This window comes from Equus asinus, chromosome 7 (assembly GCF_041296235.1).
Source record: "Equus asinus isolate D_3611 breed Donkey chromosome 7, EquAss-T2T_v2, whole genome shotgun sequence".
In the NCBI taxonomy this organism is placed as follows: Eukaryota; Metazoa; Chordata; class Mammalia; order Perissodactyla; family Equidae; genus Equus; species Equus asinus.
In genome coordinates this window covers 107,987,024-108,003,330 of record NC_091796.1, presented here as the reverse complement: position 1 = coordinate 108,003,330, position 16,307 = coordinate 107,987,024, and the positions used below count along the sequence as shown (strand labels likewise).

General features: G+C 58.2%; 2 protein-coding genes across 27 annotated transcripts in view; one reads left to right on the top strand and one right to left on the bottom strand.

The window, feature by feature from the left end:
* The first annotated feature begins 212 nt into the window (after positions 1–212).
* XRCC3 (X-ray repair cross complementing 3) lies at positions 213–16,030 on the top strand. Of its 15 annotated transcripts, none has more exons than XM_070514426.1 (11): positions 237–261; positions 1,447–1,473; positions 2,945–3,018; positions 3,136–3,181; positions 3,278–3,546; positions 5,460–5,552; positions 6,102–6,314; positions 11,628–11,782; positions 14,094–14,306; positions 14,462–14,508; positions 14,603–16,015. In XM_070514426.1, the coding sequence occupies exons 5-11, from the start codon at positions 3,492–3,494 to the stop codon at positions 14,850–14,852; spliced, it is 1,026 nt and encodes a 341-aa protein (XP_070370527.1). In that variant the 5' UTR covers positions 237–261; positions 1,447–1,473; positions 2,945–3,018; positions 3,136–3,181; positions 3,278–3,491; the 3' UTR covers positions 14,853–16,015. The 15 variants fall into 15 exon arrangements, with proteins under 15 accessions (XP_070370526.1, XP_070370524.1, XP_070370517.1 ...); XM_070514421.1 differs by lacking the exon at positions 3,136–3,181 and adding an exon at positions 1,572–1,716 and having other exon boundaries at positions 239–261; positions 5,415–5,552; positions 14,603–16,030; XM_070514417.1 differs by lacking the exon at positions 1,447–1,473 and adding an exon at positions 1,572–1,716 and having other exon boundaries at positions 246–261; positions 5,415–5,552; positions 14,603–16,030.
* The window catches only part of KLC1 (kinesin light chain 1), a 64,186-nt gene continuing 60,460 nt past the window's right edge, over positions 12,582–16,307 (bottom strand). For all 12 annotated transcript variants that reach the window (XM_014854454.3, XM_014854455.3, XM_014854457.3 and 9 more), the window contains 2 exons: positions 13,381–13,453; positions 12,582–13,012 (listed from right to left, as the gene is read on the bottom strand). In XM_014854454.3, the coding sequence (XP_014709940.1) occupies positions 13,418–13,453 (36 nt within the window). In that variant the 3' untranslated portion in view covers positions 12,582–13,012; positions 13,381–13,417. The remainder of the gene's footprint in view (positions 13,013–13,380; positions 13,454–16,307) is intronic.

Sequence of the window (16,307 nt, the reverse complement as noted above, 5' to 3'; positions counted from 1 at the left end):
CCCCATGGCTGCCCCCTCCAATCCGCGCAAGGGCACCTCCCCTGCCACCCTGCTGTCGGTCACCAATCGGCGGCGAGGGCCGGCCCAGGCGCGCCCCGCCCCTCTTGGGGCAACTGAGACTTTGGATTGGTCAGTTAGTGTGCGACGTGAGCGCTGCTTCCTCTCTGATTGGCGTATCCGGCGCGGGCCGCCCGGCGCTCATTGGAAGAGGAAGTTGCGGGGGGCGGGACGGCGCGAAGAGGCGTGTGGAGCCCGCGCTAGGTGAGAGCTGCGGGGCGGCGGCCGGGAATGGGGGGGTGCAGGGAGGATTGGGGGGACCGAAGAAGAGGTGGGAGAGTAGAGGGGAGATAGGGAACGCAGAGGGGATAGGGGTACAGGAGGGATGGGGTTGCGGAGGTGGAGTGGGGGGTATAGGGGGGATGGGGCCGTGGAGGTGGCATTGAGGGTGCAGGGGCGATCGGGCTACAGGCTCAGTGGAGGCCCAGTGAGGGCCCGGCGTGTGCCGGGCCCTCCTTAGGGCTCCCAGTGGGGACGGTGGAGTCATCGAGGCGGGCGGTCGGAAGGGACGGCCAGAGCAGAGGTCCTAGCGGGGTCCTGGCGGGGGGAAGGACCCTGGGCCAGTGCTGCACTGGCTCCGAGCCGGGTGGCATGGCCCATTTGGGGGCTGTCACCCGCAAGGTTTGGAGGAGGCCTCGCTGCTGCAGGGCCAGTTTGGATTATGGCAGCCGCCCAGGAGCCATGGGGTGGAAGGTGAACTAGGACTTTGTGAAGTTGAGGTGTTTTAGGGGTGGCGACAGGGTCAGGTCAAGGGTGGTGGGTGGACAACCACGGAGTTGAAGGCACTGTAGGAAGAGCGGGTGTGCATGGATAGCAAGGTGAGTGTGCAGAGCACCCTGTTCCGACTGGACAGCCAAGGCTGGGGTCTGCTGGACATCCAGGTCTGGGGGAGTTGTTGGGAAATAGGGAGTTCTCAAAGCCATGGGGCACGATCGCTCAGGGACTGATAAAAGAAGGAGTCTCCAGAGGAGGAAGAGGGTCCAGGCCAGGCAGTTCTGGAGAAACCACAGTGGGGGCCCAGGTGTGGAAGGACCGGCTTGGCCACCCAAGGTCACTGGTAATGAAAGCTCCCTCCCTACATCTCCAGGATAACTGAGAGCTCATTGTCCCCTCCTGGGGGGGCGGAGCGGAGAAAGAAGGTTAATCTTGAGAGTGGGCTGGGCACCCACGGGTGAGTCAGCCTCTGGATAACTGAGCTTTGCAGAGTGTGGAAACTGAGCAGGTTCTGTAGGATTTGTCAACAGGCGGGCCATGTAAGCTCATGGTCAGGCTAATATAGGTCAGGAGTTTAGTATATGCATCATGGACCTAAGGCCCAAGCCAGCCACACTTGCTGGCTGTGTGACCTTAGCTTGTTATTTAGCCACTCTGTGCTTGTTTCCTCTGCAGTGAAACGGAGATCATAGCGTTGCTGTGGTAAGGTTTGAACGAGTTCATCCGTGTCAAGTTCTTAGAACAGTCCTGGGGACGGACTGTGTCTGAGAAATGTCAGTGCTCAGCTTTGCTGATTTCAGGGCGGCGTCAGTGGAGCTGCACGTCCCTTGCCTGAATTTAGCTCCCAGCCTGGCACGAGAAAGACTGCTGCAGTTGTGTGGGGGATGTGGCTGGCCGTCCCCTCCAGTGCGGCTGGTGCTGCTCCCGTGAACCCCGACAAACCAGGCGAGGCTGCTGCATCCCCTTTGATGACTGGCTTCTTTTCCTGGAGTTGCTATTTGTCTTTTTTATTTGCTGTGTGTCCTCGGGAATCTAACCTCCTTACACGGGCCGCCAGCTCTGCCAGCATCTTCCATGCAGCCTCGGCACGTTTGAGCTCTTCCAAATCCCCGCTGCCCCTGCTTTGGCGCATCTGGGACTGGGGCCCCGGGGTCAGCCGCCTCCAGCCTTCTGACCGTCACCCGGCCCTCCAGCAGCAGAGCCTCCCTCTGATCCATTCAGCAGTCCTGGGGGTCGCTGGGCAGCCAGGGGCTTCGTGTCTCCTCTCCAGCCTCAGCAGTGTTTACTGTCAGCCCTGCCCTGAGCAGCCGGCCCAGGAGCCTCCCGTCCCCCTGTTCCAGGCAGAACACAGCACCAGCCTGCTGGCTGGGGAGACCCGCTGGCCGGGGCCCCAGGGGCCTTGTGCCAAGGCAGGAAACCCGCCCTTGGGGCGCCAGCTTCCTCCTGCCCAGCAGCCGCTGGTGTGGTGATCAGACAGCACGGTCGTGCCTGGGTGTCGGGCTGCTGCGGCCGCCCCTGGAACTCGTACTGTCGGTTCTGGACAGTGTGACCCTTGCCAGCATCAGACCTGTGTCTCCCTGACCAGCCTGTGCAAATGTGAGACTGCGGGTGACCTGGTTCTCGAAGCTTCAAAAACAACCCAGTATCGTCCAAGTCAATCCATTGTTCTAAGCATTGCAAGGCAAAGTCCACAGTTGTGTAACTTTCCCCTCAGCTGAGGCCCTGGGACTTTGTGAGACGCCAGGAGGGAGCATGGGGCAGCTGCTGGCCTCGGCGTTCCCGCCTGCCCCGCTGCATTCCCGGCCTGGCTCTTTTGGGCGGCCACAAGGGGAATGCAGAGTGGCTTGCTAGAGAGCTGCTGGGTGACCCTGGGCTGAGCCTGGCCGCCAGCCGCGGAGGGAGGGAGGAGCCGGGTTCCTCCCACCAGCAGGCTTGGGCTCCTGTTACCGGCTGCTTTTAGTGCTTGGGCTGTGATAGGGCTGCCAGCTCCCCTTCCTGGCAGGGGGCCACCTACATGCTGGCTGCGTGAGGGGTGGGGGCTGCAGGAAAGGGCTCCCTGCCCCCCATAGCCCGGCTGGACAGTCTCCTTTGTTCTCCACTGGAACAGTTGTGGAGCTTCCCACTCCCTGAGTATCCTGCAGGATCCCAAACTCACTTTTTCCACTCTTTCCAGATTCCCCATGGAGACACATTTAAGGGAAATTAAACTGGAGGATGCAAAAGAATCTTCATTCAAGTGAGCCCAAGGCACGTGCATCTCCGACTGTATACGGTGTCCTCGCCCAAGAGAAGTGGGTTGGGGCAGGCCACTCACCTGGATGCTGGGCCCAGGACTGGGACTCAGGGCTGTTCTCACTTTCTCAGGGGTGACGTGGGGTGGCCACATGCCATGCTGACCTTCAGAATGCAGGTGGGTTGGGGGATTCCTTCAAATGCATCGACGTGTGGATTGAGTCCGAGGTTTCTAAGGTTCCGGATAATTTCTGGATGTAAATTGCTCCAACAGAAGTTGCCCTGGACTCCCGTTGCTGGTGTTCCCGATGCAGCAGAGACTCTCCTGCGGCCCCTGAGCTGATGGTGAAGCCCTGCCACAGAGGGGGCTGCACCCCGGACTGCTGGACTCGGCTCCCCTGGCTCCAGGCTGTTGGAGTTGACGGCAGGTGGATCGGAACTTGGGTCCCTGGGAAGTGAGTTGTCTTTGTGGTCAACCCATTGAAGAGATGGATTTGGACCAATTGGACCTGAATCCCAGAATTATTGCTGCAGTTAAGAAAGGTGTGTTTATTGACATTTATGTAAAATGTTTGGGTGTACATACATAGACTTACGTAGGACAAGTTTACAGGTTGCCTCTCCAAGGCTCCGTCCCCCCAGCTGACCCTGATGGGTGCACTGATGCTCAGTGTGCTGCTGTTTTTCAATTGTCTGTGTGTTTTTGACTGAAAGGACTCTTTTTAAGTTAATTTTACTTTCATCAAATTTGCTGTTGACCGTCTGTTTTATCGACTGCTCACAGACTTCCTGTTACAGGTGAGGGCTGGCTGGCTTTCGCCCTCAGGCCCCTACTTCCTCCATCCCCTCCCCCCACAGTTGGAACACAGTTTGGGTCGTGTCAGCCGTTAGGGTTGTGACTGGGGACATAATGTCCATCGCTGAACCAGGGGGTTATGACTCTTTCCTTTCTTGTGCCATCTTTGTTTTTTTCCCCCAAAGTTAGTAGTCGCCTCCTTTTCACAGGCTGCGTTTTCTGTGTGCTTCTTGCTGATTTTTCCCATATCCCCTAGAAGATCTGTCAGGCACCATCGGCTCGTTCTACATGCAGAAGGGCTGCACAGCTCCCCCATTCTCTCTCCCGACGCCCCCTGCCAGGCCGCTCCCCAGGCCTGCTGCATGGCTGCCTCCCGGGGCTCCCCGTTCATCTCCGCCAGCTCCCGGGCTGTCCATTAGGGATGCTTCCACATTAGGACACTCGTTGATCATGTAATGTGGACCCTGAGTACACGCGGGGGCTGGCGCAGCAGCCTGGTGGCGTCCTGCTCCTCCGTCCTCGGGTGTTGGTTTTTCCAGGAGCACGTCGGTGTCTTGTCTGCTTTCCTTTCATCCAGTCTGACCATCTTTGTCTTGTAACTGGAGCATTCGGTGCATGTGTATCTAAGTGATTCCTGATAAATTTGGGTTTAACTTGCCCCTCTTGTGCTGAGCTGTTTGTCCTCTTTCGTTTTTGTGGTGGTGTTTTCTCTTTTTTGCCTTCTTCTGGATTGGTTGGATATATTTTTAGCGTATTTTTTCTTTCTACTAGTCTGAAAGTAGTGCACTTACCCAAGCCTAAAATTAATTTATTCACTCTCCTCCCCAAATGCCAGATCTTTCTGCATGTTAATTCTGTAGTCCTCTCCACCCAGCTGCTGCCCGCTGGCCTAACTCTCATGTGTTCTTTGCTCTGTTCACCCCACTGGCCATCCTGCTCTCCCGCTACCATGTCATCGTGACTGTCTGCTGCACGGGACATTTGATTGGATCCCAGCTCGGCTTTCCTTCTGCACCCCCTGCACCCCACCTCGTGCGCGGTTCCCCCCACCCTGGGCTCAACCACTAGCCTTGCATCTCGTGCAGGCCTTTCTCTTCTTTTCTTTGAGGAAGATTGGCCCTGAGCTAACCTCTGCTGCCAATCCTCCTCTTTTTGCTGAGGAAGATTGGCCCTGAGCTCATCTCCGTGCCCATCTTTCTCTGCTTTATATGTGGGACACCTGCCACAGCGTGGCTTGATGAACGGTGCATAGTGTCTGCACCCAGGATCCGAACCCGCGGATCCCGGACTGCTGAAGCAGTGTGTGTGAACTTAACCACTAGGCCACTGGGCCGGCCCCACAAGCAGGCCTTTCTTGAGAGCTGTTTCCGGGGTGTGAACTGGGTGGCACCCGTTGTTCTCGGCACGTGGGAGATGCCCCTCTGCACGTCTGGCCTCTGCTGCTGCAGCTCAGAGGTGGGGTTCCCACAGCTTCAGGGAGGGGTGGGTCTGGCCCCTGCCCAGCAGGTCCCTGGAACTGGAAGACAAGGCTCCTAGAAACACCTGCTGGCCCTGCTCTGTTGCCTTGCATTACTATAGTCTGACCTTGTCCTGTAATTTATTTGTATTATTTCAGCCAAACTGAAATCAGTAAAGGAGGTTTTGCATTTTTCTGGACCAGACTTGCAGAGACTGACCAGCCTCTCTGGCCCTGACGTGCAACACCTGCTGAGAGCAGCTGCCACGCACCTGCAGGGGAGCAGCGTCCTCACAGGTGGGCTTGGAGAGCAGCTGCCGTGCACCTGCAGGGGAGCAGCGTCCTCACAGGTGGGCAGGGGCACACGTTGCAGGGGTAGCGTCTGCCGTGCACCTGCAGGGGAGCAGCGTCCTCACAGGTGGGCAGGGGCACACGTTGCAGGGGTAGCGTCTGCCGTGCACCTGCAGGGGAGCAGCGTCCTCACAGGTGGGCAAGGGCAGCGTCCGCCCTGTCCAGTGCCCCGGGCTCTCTCTGGAGCCTTCCTCCTCATCACCGCTCCCGCCTCCAACTGTGGGGCCGTGTGCACAGACTCCATTGAGGAATGACCCTGGGGCATGGTCACAGCCTCGGGATTGGGACACACTGGGTGGGTGGGGGGAGGGCTGCAGGGCCATGGGGGCCCTTGCTCCGTGCATCGGTTCTCCACGGTCACCCCCTTGCCCTCCGGCACCCTGCCCACCGTGTGACAGCACTCACCTGTCTACCAGCCACACAGCGCCCAACAGGCCCACCAGCAGGGTGTGGGTGGGAGAGCGCAGCCTGACGCCCGTCCCCCTTCCCACTCAGCGCTCCACCTGCACCAGCAGAAGGAGAAGTTCCCTGCGCAGCACCAGCGCCTGAGCCTGGGCTGCCCGGTGCTGGACAGGCTCCTCCGGGGTGGCCTGCCCCTGGATGGCATCACCGAGCTGGCTGGCCGCAGCTCCGCCGGGAAGACCCAGCTGGCACTGCAGCTCTGCCTGGCCGTGCAGTTCCCGCGGCAGCACGGGGGCCTGGAGGCCGGTGAGTGGCCATTCGCTTTGGCGCGGGGCGGGGGGTCCTGGCCCTGTTCTCGGGCCGCTTTCCATTGAGGTTGGGTCTGAGGACTGTCTTCCACGCTTCCCATCTCTCTGCACATCCGCTTTGTGGTTCCTCCTCCAGAAGAGGGAAGCGGGCAGCCCGAGGGGTCAGCGGGCACGTGCAGCCTGCCCTCAGGGGGAGCCACACCTGCTAACCGGCCCATGCCTGCGTGGGCCCCTGGAGGCGGTCACGGGTTGAACACAAAGACCCCTCGGGGCTGTGGGTCAGGCCCGTGGGTTCCCATACCCTCATATGTGCACGCGTCACACCACCAGCCTGCAAGCCATTTGGCCCAGAGAGCCAGAATCACAGGACAGACAATATTTAGCTCTTCTCCTTTTTGGGAAGGAGCGAGGAGGATGAAGCTCGAGGACACGGAGGCTGGCCAGGCCATGTGCGAGGGGGCCGAGCCGAGCCCTCTGCATTGTTTGCGTGTCTGAGAAATGCACACAGGCTGTGCCCAGCGTTAGAGGGACTCGTCTTTTAAATGTTAAAAATTCTAGTCGTTTTTATTAACTGTGAGGTAACTACCGTGAATATGAGGTTTTTTGGTGGCTCTTTGGTTTTTATGAGACTTCGGCAGGACCAAGGTGCGGTTCCTTCATTGCTCGGAATCGCACGTGAACAGAATGGCAGCACTTGTCAGCTGGCGTCCCCTTTGGCTTGCCTGCTCGCTTCTCTGCTACATGGTGGGTTGGGGACGGCGCTGGAGCTAGCTCTGGAGCGTGCCTCCTGAGGCCAGGCCGCCTCCTCACCCTGTTGCCAGACCTGATCTCGTGTCATCTGTTGCTGAACCTCAGCACGTCCCTGTTGTGGCTGGGACCCCCGTGGAAGCTTTGTTTGGAATCACCGCATGTCCTTTGAGCCCTGGGGGCTCCCGAGCACGCTGGCCTTGTGGGTTTAGTGCTGGGGTCTCCTACCGAGTGTGGGGGTCGCTCATGCCAGAGGCAGGTATTTGCGCCACCTCCTGTCCCTGCGTCTCTGGGAAGGTGTGGCCCAGGAGGGCCTGGGGTGTGCCCGGCGCCCTCTGCAGCACCGTCCGAGGCTCGCCTGGTGCTTGGGTGGATGGACTTGGCCTCGAAAGTGGGAGTCCTCAGTTTACCCCACAGAAGAGCTGCCGTGAAGCGAGACTAATCTGCTCAGAAGTGAGATGGGAGCCACCTCGCTCCCCGGCACTCCTCGACGCCAGGCTTCGGGCAGACCTGCTCTTGGCTGCGGCGCACGCGGAGCTGCTGCCCCATTTGCCTTCTCAGGGAGCCCAGTGGGGAGGGGGGTGTGCCCGAGATGGGCCGGGTGCCAAGCGTGGGGACAGCAGGCAGAGTACAGGGCAGCCGAGTCTTGATCCCGAATCTCTCCTGAGCCTGGTCACCTTTGCTCTACGAGGACCGTGATGTTCTGGCCCAGCAGGGTCCCTGGGGATCCCTTTCTCTCTTGGAATGTCACACGAGCAGTTACCTGTTGGTGCCGGTGTTCACACTGGGTCCAGGCCCAGGTCCTCATCTGTACCCTGGCACACAGTAGGTGCTTTCTGACTCAGTGGGAGGAAGGTCACAGCACAGCAGGGTCAGGTCCTCAGAGCTGCTTGGGGCCCGGCCCCTCCTCCCTTCCCCTCCCAGCAGTGGACCCCTGAGGACGTCCCACACCAGAGCCTGTCTCCCTCGTGCCAGGACACAACAGGCCCAGTGTGGCAGCCTGACTGCGCTCACTCCGCCCTCAGTCCCAGCCTGATGTGGCCCTGCCATGTGGGGAAGGCTACCTCATCCACTCTAGTCTGGAGGGTCTCACCCCTCCTCCACCACTGCCATGTGACCCAGGGTCTCTTGGTGACAGTTGCGTCACCTTGCATGGATTCCTCATGACCACCCCTGCAGGGGACTGGGACTCCGCTGGGGGTCCGAGGCCCATACTCCCAGCTGCCCATGCCTCCTCCATGGAGCCTCCACCTGCGCCAGACGTGGGCAAGGACATGGAGAACTCGGAACGGGGGGCCAGGAGGCTCGGGGGGCGGGGCTCCTGTGTGGCCAGTGAGGTTCTGGGGAAATCTGTCAGATCCAGGGAGAAGCCAGTGGGACGGGCCATAGCTGGCATGCGCGGAGGTCAGCATCAGGCTGACCGTGCCTGTTTCCAGAGATGCACCCCTTGGGAAAGAAGAGGGACGCAGAGGTGGCCATCCCAGTGGCAGAAGGAAAATAAAGAGGCGTGTCCTGCAGTGGCCTGGTGGGGAGGGGTGGGAGGGAGATGAGCACATTAAATGTTGGGTCCCATATGCACATTTTCCTGAGAAAATGAGTTCTTTTCCCTAAATCAGATCTAAAAGCCCTAATTTTGAAAAGAATGGCAAAGAGGCTCTGGAGTTGCTTTATATCCTGCACTTAAGAAAACTCTCCTTGGCCTGCTGCCATCTGCCGAGGCCACCTTCCTGCCAGCTTCACGAAGCCGCTGCGGCGATGCAGCCCCTCTGGGCGGGGGCGGCAGAGAGCACCCCGCACGCCTCTCCCAGCAAACCCACGAGGGGAGGCAGGCTGCAGGGCATGGCGGGGCAGAGGCCAGTGGTTCTGAACCTTCTGCCCAGAACACGCTTCTCCAGAACGTGGAAAGCGTGGTCACTCCCAGCTGCTTCAAGGACAACATGGGCCTTCTGACAAGGGGCTCAGCCCCGTCAAGGGGACTCTGCAGGCACTTCCCCCAGGAATGATCTGGAATGTGCCGAGGAAAGTTAAAAAGATGCCAGTGGTCAGGAGCTTACGAGTGACACCGAATCAGACATGGCTGTTCTGGTCCTGTCCGGAATCTAAGTTTGAAATTCTGTCGAAACAAAATTAGATCAAGATGAACAGTTACACACCCACCCACACGTGGGGTGCTTGTGTGGGCGTGGGTGCTCTGGCTCTCCTCGTGCCATGAACAGCGCAGGGCCAGGAGTGTGGTCAGTGGCGGGCCCTGGGGGTCCTGGCGGAGCACAGCCAGCATGCAGCCAGATCACAGGCCTTTTTTTTTTTTAATTGAGATGTAATTCATATACCATAAAATTCACTCTTAAAATGTACAATTTAATGGTTTTTAGTGTAGTCACAAAGTTGTGCACCCATCACCACTATCTAATTCCAGAACGTTTCATCACCCAAAAAGAAATCGCGAACCCATTAGCAGTCTCCCCCACTCCCTCCCCAGTCCCCGGCCGCCACCCATCTGCACTCTGTCTCCATGGATTTGCCTGTTCTGGACATTTCACGTAAATGTCATCATGCAAACATGGCCTCGAATGTCTCTCTTCACTCAGCATGATATTCTCAAGGTCATCCATGCTGGAACACGTGTCAGCACTTCACGCCTTTTTATCGCTGAATGGTATCCCGTTGGGCCTACCGACCACAAGTGTTGACCCCTTGTCTGTTGATGGACACGGGTTGTTTCCACCTTTTGGCTTTATGACTATGGCTGCCGTGAACTTTAGTGCCCATGGCCTTGGGGGGACACATGTTCTCGTTTCTCTTGGGTAGATCCTAGGTGTTCCCGGGATTGCTGGGTTACACAGTAACTCCATCCTCAACTTTTTAAGGAACTGCCACACTGTTTTGAAACAGTAGCGGCATCATTTTATTCCCACCAACAACGTACGAGCGTTCGTTTCTCTGTGTCATTGCCAACCCTTGCCTGTGTTTTTTATTCTTGCCATCCTCGTGAGTGTGACATGGGATCTTGTTGTGGGAGTTTGGTTGTTTTGTTCTTTTTTTGCTGAAGAAGATTAACACTGAGTGAACATCTGTTGCCAATCTTCCTCTTTTTTTGCTTGAGGAAAATTAGCCGAGCTAACATCTGTGCTGGTATTCCTCTATTTTGTTTGTGGGTCGGCACCACAGCATGGGCGATGAGTGGCATAGGTCCACGCCCAGGATTCGAACCGCAAACCCAGGCCACCGAAGCGGAGTGTGTGAGCTCAACCACTACACCATGCACGGGGCAGGCCCCCATCTGTGGCTTTGATTTGCGTTTCCCTCGTGACTAATGACGGTGAGCATCTTTTCACGTGCTTATTGGTCATTTGCATATCTTCTTTGGAGAAGTGTCTATTCAGATCTTTTGCCTGTTTTTAATTTCGGTTGTCTTCTTGTGGTTGAGTTGTGAGAGTCTATGTGATCTGGATACTGGACTATGAGCTGGTTTGCAGTATTCTCTCTCTCTGTGGGTTGGTCATTTGCTTGGTGTCCTTTGAAGCACAAACATTCTTCAGTTGGATGCAGTCTAGTTTGTCTGTCTGTCCCTTATTGAGTGTTTTTTGTGCTAAGAATCTGCCGCCTAACCCCACGGTCATGGAGATTTATTTACCGCCCCCCCCCCCCGGATTTTCTTCCTCAAGTTTAGAATGTTGGCTCTCACACGTGACCACTGTGGTTCAGTTTTTGCATCTAGTGTGAGGTAAGGATCTAACTTCACTCTTTTGCGTGCGATGTCCGGTTGTCCCAGCACCGTTCTTTCCCTGTTCAACTGTCTTGGGACCTTTGTTGAAAATCAGCTGCCCTAACGTTAGGGTCCATTTCAGGTGGCCCCTGGTTCTTTTTAGCTGCAGGACTCGGGGTACATTCTCTGATATGAGTGTCCAGGCCCCAGCCAGTATTTGCCCTAGGTTGTTCAGGGTCTTGGTGACACGTCACCTGTTACTTGTTTACTGGCTTTTCCAATCACAGCAAAGACACAGTTACCCACACACAGCCAAGGAACGCAGCAGCCTTGACAGTGGAATCAAGGAACATCTGCCCAGTGGAGCCTTTAAGGGGCATCTCCCTGTGTCTGTGGGAGGGGGCACTTCCAAAAGCCTGTTGGCCCTGGTACTTCCACTTGTGACAGTGTGGGCAACAGACCCACAGGGTGACGTACTGTAGGTGAAATGGCTGCAGTGGAAGACCAGCACTGGCCTGCCGCCCTCCTATGGTCAGAGGGGAAGAACCTGCAAGGGGCAGTATTAAAAATGAGGGGAGGGGCCAGCCAAGTGGCGTAGTGGTTGAGTTCGTGTACTCCACTTCAGTGGCCCAGGGTTCACAAGTTCAGATCCCTGGCGCGGACCTAGCACCACTCATCGAGCCACACTGTGGAGGCAGCCCACATAAAATAAACGAAGATCGGCACAGGTGTTAGCTCAGCAACAATCTTCCTCACCAAAAAAAGAAACAAAAACAAAATGAGGGGAGGCATTTGCCTGGGGTTGTGTGGCGGCCACAGGCCCCTTTCCTGTCGGACCTGCGGCACTCTGCTTCCCAGGGGCTGTCTACGTGTGCACCGAGGACGTCTTCCCGAACAAGCGTCTGCAGCAGCTCATCTCGCAGCAGCAGCACCTGCGGAGAGATGTCCCGGAAGAGGTGGTCAGGAAGATAAGATTTGGCAACCAGATCTTCATTGAGCACGCGGCTGACGTGGTGAGTGTCCCGCCTGTCTCTCCAGCCCAGCTCTGCGGGGCAGTCGGCAAGGTGGGCCAGCAGGTGGGCCGCACACACGACACCCTGTCATTTGGCAGCGTGGTGCCTTCTGGAGTGTGCCCCGTTCACATAGACAGCACGAGTCCTTACCTGAAAGAGTGGGGACGGGGGGCCCCTCAGTCCCCTTGAAAAGGCTGCACCTGGGGCGAGCACCTCCTGCTCACCTGGCCACCCTGAGGTGACTGCTGCCCAGAGGACAGGGCCTGATGTCCAGGCTGGCTGTCCCAGTGAGAGGAGGCTGTATTAGGTTTTTACTTCTGCCTCTGATGGAGGGGAAAGCCCCCTTGTCAGAGCACAGGGGCCCCCCCGAACCTGGCCAGGGCCTAGCAGGCACCCAGCCCTCTCAGATCGGTGACCGCCACCTGGCTGTGCCACTGGGGCAACACCACCTCTGGAACCATCACTGAGTCACAGGCTCCCTCCCTGTGGACAGATAAACCTCAGGGAGAGGGCAGGAGGGCGGGTCAGCGGGCCATGGCCTGGTCAGCCTGTCAACTTAGATCATCGTTTGGTGGAGGAATCAGTGAGGAATGGAAAGGATTCAAAGGAGATGTGGTGAGTCAGCATAAACCAATACACCAGAAAGAACTGACGAGGCCTCGCACGGGGCTGCGGCTTCTCCCTGCGGCCTGGTCCCGGGAGAGCCCCTCACGTCGGCTGCAGCTGGGCCGAGCCTTAGCTCCTGGGTGGGCCTTTCTCCCATTTAAGAATTGTTATGGAAAGAATTTCAAGTCAAGGATAAGGCTTATAAATGTTTTAATTTTTTAAAAATTTACAATAAAATACATTATCACACAGCGCAGAGAAATAACACGATGAGCAACAGCACACCAGGCCCGGGCAGCCGGAGGTCTTTCAGTGCAGGTTCAGGAGGCAGACAGCCCCGTGGTCTCCGTGGAGCGGTGGCCGGGAGGGGTTCTGCATCTGCCCTGCCATCCTTCAGGGGCTGAGCGCTGCCATTGCTGAGCGACGCATCCTGACCAGCAGTGGGGTTGTTAGTACGACAGTGGGCTCCACAGTGGTGGGCCCGGGGAAGACGAGGTTAGTGCTGGCGGCTCCCAGCTCCAGGGCCCTCCAGCCTCAGCAGCTGTCCCCTGGCTGTCACAGGGCCGGCTCTTGCCACACACAAGCAGCATTGTCCTGGGTCTTCCAGGGCCAGGTACAGCTTCACTGCAAGAGAAGGCAGTCGGTCAGGGCCTGATCACCAAGACTCGGTGGTGGTGGTGGCGTTTCTAAGTTTTGTTCTGGAGCAGCTCTGGGGGGAGGCGGCCTCCACGCTGTCGCCTGGTGTCTGCCTAGAGCCTGGGGGCGTAGGGGTACTGCAGGGCGAGAGGCCAACGGTGCGGGCCTGGGCCTGTGGCTTCTGCACAGGTGGGGCCTCGGAGCCCCAGTTCCCGCTTCCAGCTCCTGGGGGACAGGGTCTCGAAACTAGGCACTGCAGAATCCTGGCCCTGCAGCAAGCGGGCACAGCCATCACCTGCCTGATCCCCAGGTGCCCCAGCGCTGCCTCTGGTGCCAGAAAGGGGTGTGGAACTCACGTTCATGTTAGCATCTTCTAGGCCGCTACTGCTGCCGTCATTTTCCACAAAAAGAGGCTCTACTGGAGACACCCTGGAGATTTAAGCACAGAACTGAGTTTCATTCCAGGGTGACAAACCAGACACTGAACAGCTCTTACAGAGTTCTGGATGGGACGGCCCATGTTTGGCTACCTGGCACCAGGGCCTGAGGACACCCTGCCCCACCCTGAGGACCCTGGCCATTTCCACCTCCTGGCCAGGCCAGTGCTGCTGACTATAGGGCTAAGGCCTTGGAGGATGGGCAGGGCTGGCCGAGAGGGCCCCTGCATCTGCAGCCCCCACCCGGGCCCAGGGGTCTTCACATTCAGGGCAAAGCTGGGTGCAGGAAAGACTTGGAGCCCCCCTCACCCCACTGTGTCCCTCCTCTGGGTGGGGTTGGCAGGGCTCAGGGCTGCCCCCAGACCCTCCTGACTAGGGTAGCCTGGTTCCCATGGTGGTGACAGGTCAGCCTTGGCACTGCGGCTGGGTCCAGGTGGTCGGCACCCAATGTGGGGTCACTGAAGGAGAGGGGCTCACTGTGATGGCCCTGAGGGGTTGGGGGTCAGACCCAACAGGACGACTTGGTAAGTAAGATGGGCAGGACATGGGGTTGGGGGGAGCATCCCTCAGCACTGGGCAGAGGGGAGATACAGGTGGTGTGATGGTGACAGCCACCTTCCCTTGGCTTCCAGGACACCCTGCTGGAGTGTGTGAGTAAGAAGTTGCCTGTGCTGCTGTCTCGGGGGATGGCGCGCCTGGTGGTCATCGACTCTGTGGCAGCCCCATTCCGCTGTGAATTTGACGGCCCAGCTTCGGCCCCCAGGGCCAGGTGTCTACAGGCCCTGGGGGCTGCACTGCGCCAGCTGAGCTGCACCTTCCAGAGCCCAGTGCTGTGCGTCAACCAGGTGGGCCAGCCCTCCCCGCCCCACCCCAGACGTGGGTGTGCTCAGTGAGCCCATATTTTAGGGAAGAGCCTTGGGGAGGGCAGAGCCCGTCGAGTTGGAGGCAGGTGGCAGTGGGTCCTTGCTGCAGCTGACCCTGACTGATGTGGATGTTTCAGGTGACGGAGACTGTGGAGGAGCGGGGCGAGGCACCAGGGCCACCGGGGTGAGCAAGTCCTGCCGGTGAGTAGGAGGGTGGCACAGGCAGCGTGTCCTGCCACTGGTTTTGTAAGTAAGGCTGTGCCTGTTTTCTGTCTCAGGCTCTGGGATGAGCGGACTTCTCCAGCCCTTGGAATAACCTGGTCCAACCAGCTCTTAATGAGGCTGATGGCCGATCGGCACCACCCCACGGAGGCCGTCCTCACCCCGCCCAGCCACCCTGCTCGCACTCTCAGGGTGATCTTCGCCCCTCACCTGCCCCCCTCGTCCTGCTCCTACACAGTCAACGCTGAGGGCGTGCGAGGGACGCCCGAGACCGAGGCTGCTGACCCAGCAACTGCAGAACACTGACCAGATCCCAGCAGAGCCTTCCAAAGTCCACGGACACAGGGGACCACCATCTTTGACTCAGCACACCCATCACTGGGTTAGAGTCCCCTCGGGGGTGTCTGTCGCACTTTCCCAACCAAAGAGACAGTGAGCATGGATACCGCCCCCCGCGCCCCCGCCCCCCCCTCCCCGACCCAGGGCTGTGCCTTCCTCTCCTTGGGTTTTGGGACACACCCAGCTCTTAAGCCATGAGCACGTGTCCTCCACTGCCGCACTGGCCCTTGCAGGTGCTGGCAGCTCCCCAGGTGTCTCTACAATGAGCTCCTGGAAACCTCAGCCTCACAAGGAGCAGCTTTCTCTGTCTTCTGTGTCCACGTCAGCTCCCACCCGGGATGGAGGCCAACAGTCTTCCCTGGCCCCTCCCAGTGAGGTCTCCACTCTGCTCCCCTGCAGGCTCCTGCCCTCCTTCCCGCCGGCTGCGTCCCCTTCCCCCACTGCTCCAGCCACAGTCAGATGAGCTCCCCACTGGCCCTCACCCCCTGTTGGGATGTTGGCTCCCAGCCCCCAACACACTCCCCACTCCCAAAACTCCAATTTAGAACAGGGTGCAGAAAACAGACACCAAGCTGACTGTAGGCTATGGGGTCCAGGAGAGGTGTCTGGGAGTGGGATGGTGCTTTATTTTACTTTTGTGTTGCCTCTGCCACCAGCCCGAGCTGGACAAAGGAGCAAGACACAACTATGGGCACTGACTTGGCCCATCTGCTAGGAAAACCAGTTCTGGGCAAACGAGAGTTTTGTTTTGTTTTAAAAAAAACAACACATCCCACCATGTTCTTGCTGCCTCCCCAAGCCTGGCCTCAGTGGTCAGGACATCAGCCCTGGCCTGGCAGGACCTGCTGCACAGACCCAGCTCCCACACCATGGCTGGGGGCCTTACTTCCAGCTAGAAAGTGGGATCTCCTGTCAGCTAGGGTCCTGCTCCATTTTGCTACAAACTCCAGAATCTGACCATCTGGTGGAGACACAAGACATGAGGGACATGATTGCCCGTCCAGAGGACATGGCCTTGGCACAGGCAGAGCTGTGCCCGTCTTCATCCTCATCATCCCCACCCCCCAGTGCCTCACCATGCTGCCTGGCACAGAGTTGATCTTGGAGAAATAAACGTGCTAAGTGACTGCTGTTGTAGCCCCTGGACCCTTTCACTAGCGACCTGCTCTCTGCCAGACACTGTCCTAAAGTAACTCATCCAAGTTGATGTATGTCCTCTTAATAGCCCTTGGACACAGGAACTGTTACTACCCTCACTCTCAAGGAAACTGAGACACAGAACAGCTGAGTGACTTGGCCATCCTCCACAGTTCCATGAGCCAGACACTATGACCCCAGGGCTGGTGCCAGGACAGCGGGGACTGCCCAGGCCAGCACTGCGTGTGGGATCATAAACCCCTGGAACTGGGCAGACTTTCCATT

What these genes read in the sequence shown, in the direction of transcription:
- XRCC3 (XM_070514423.1), top strand. Translation starts at nt 3,492, where the DNA reads ATGGATTTGGACCAATTGGACCTGAATCCCAGAATTATTGCTGCAGTT. An exon ending in GGGGAGCAGCGTCCTCACAG is followed by an intron (nt 5,553 to 6,101) that starts GTGGGCTTGGAG and finishes CTTCCCACTCAG; the next exon opens with CGCTCCACCTGCACCAGCAG. An exon ending in TTGAGCACGCGGCTGACGTG is followed by an intron (nt 11,783 to 14,093) that starts GTGAGTGTCCCG and finishes CTTGGCTTCCAG; the next exon opens with GACACCCTGCTGGAGTGTGT.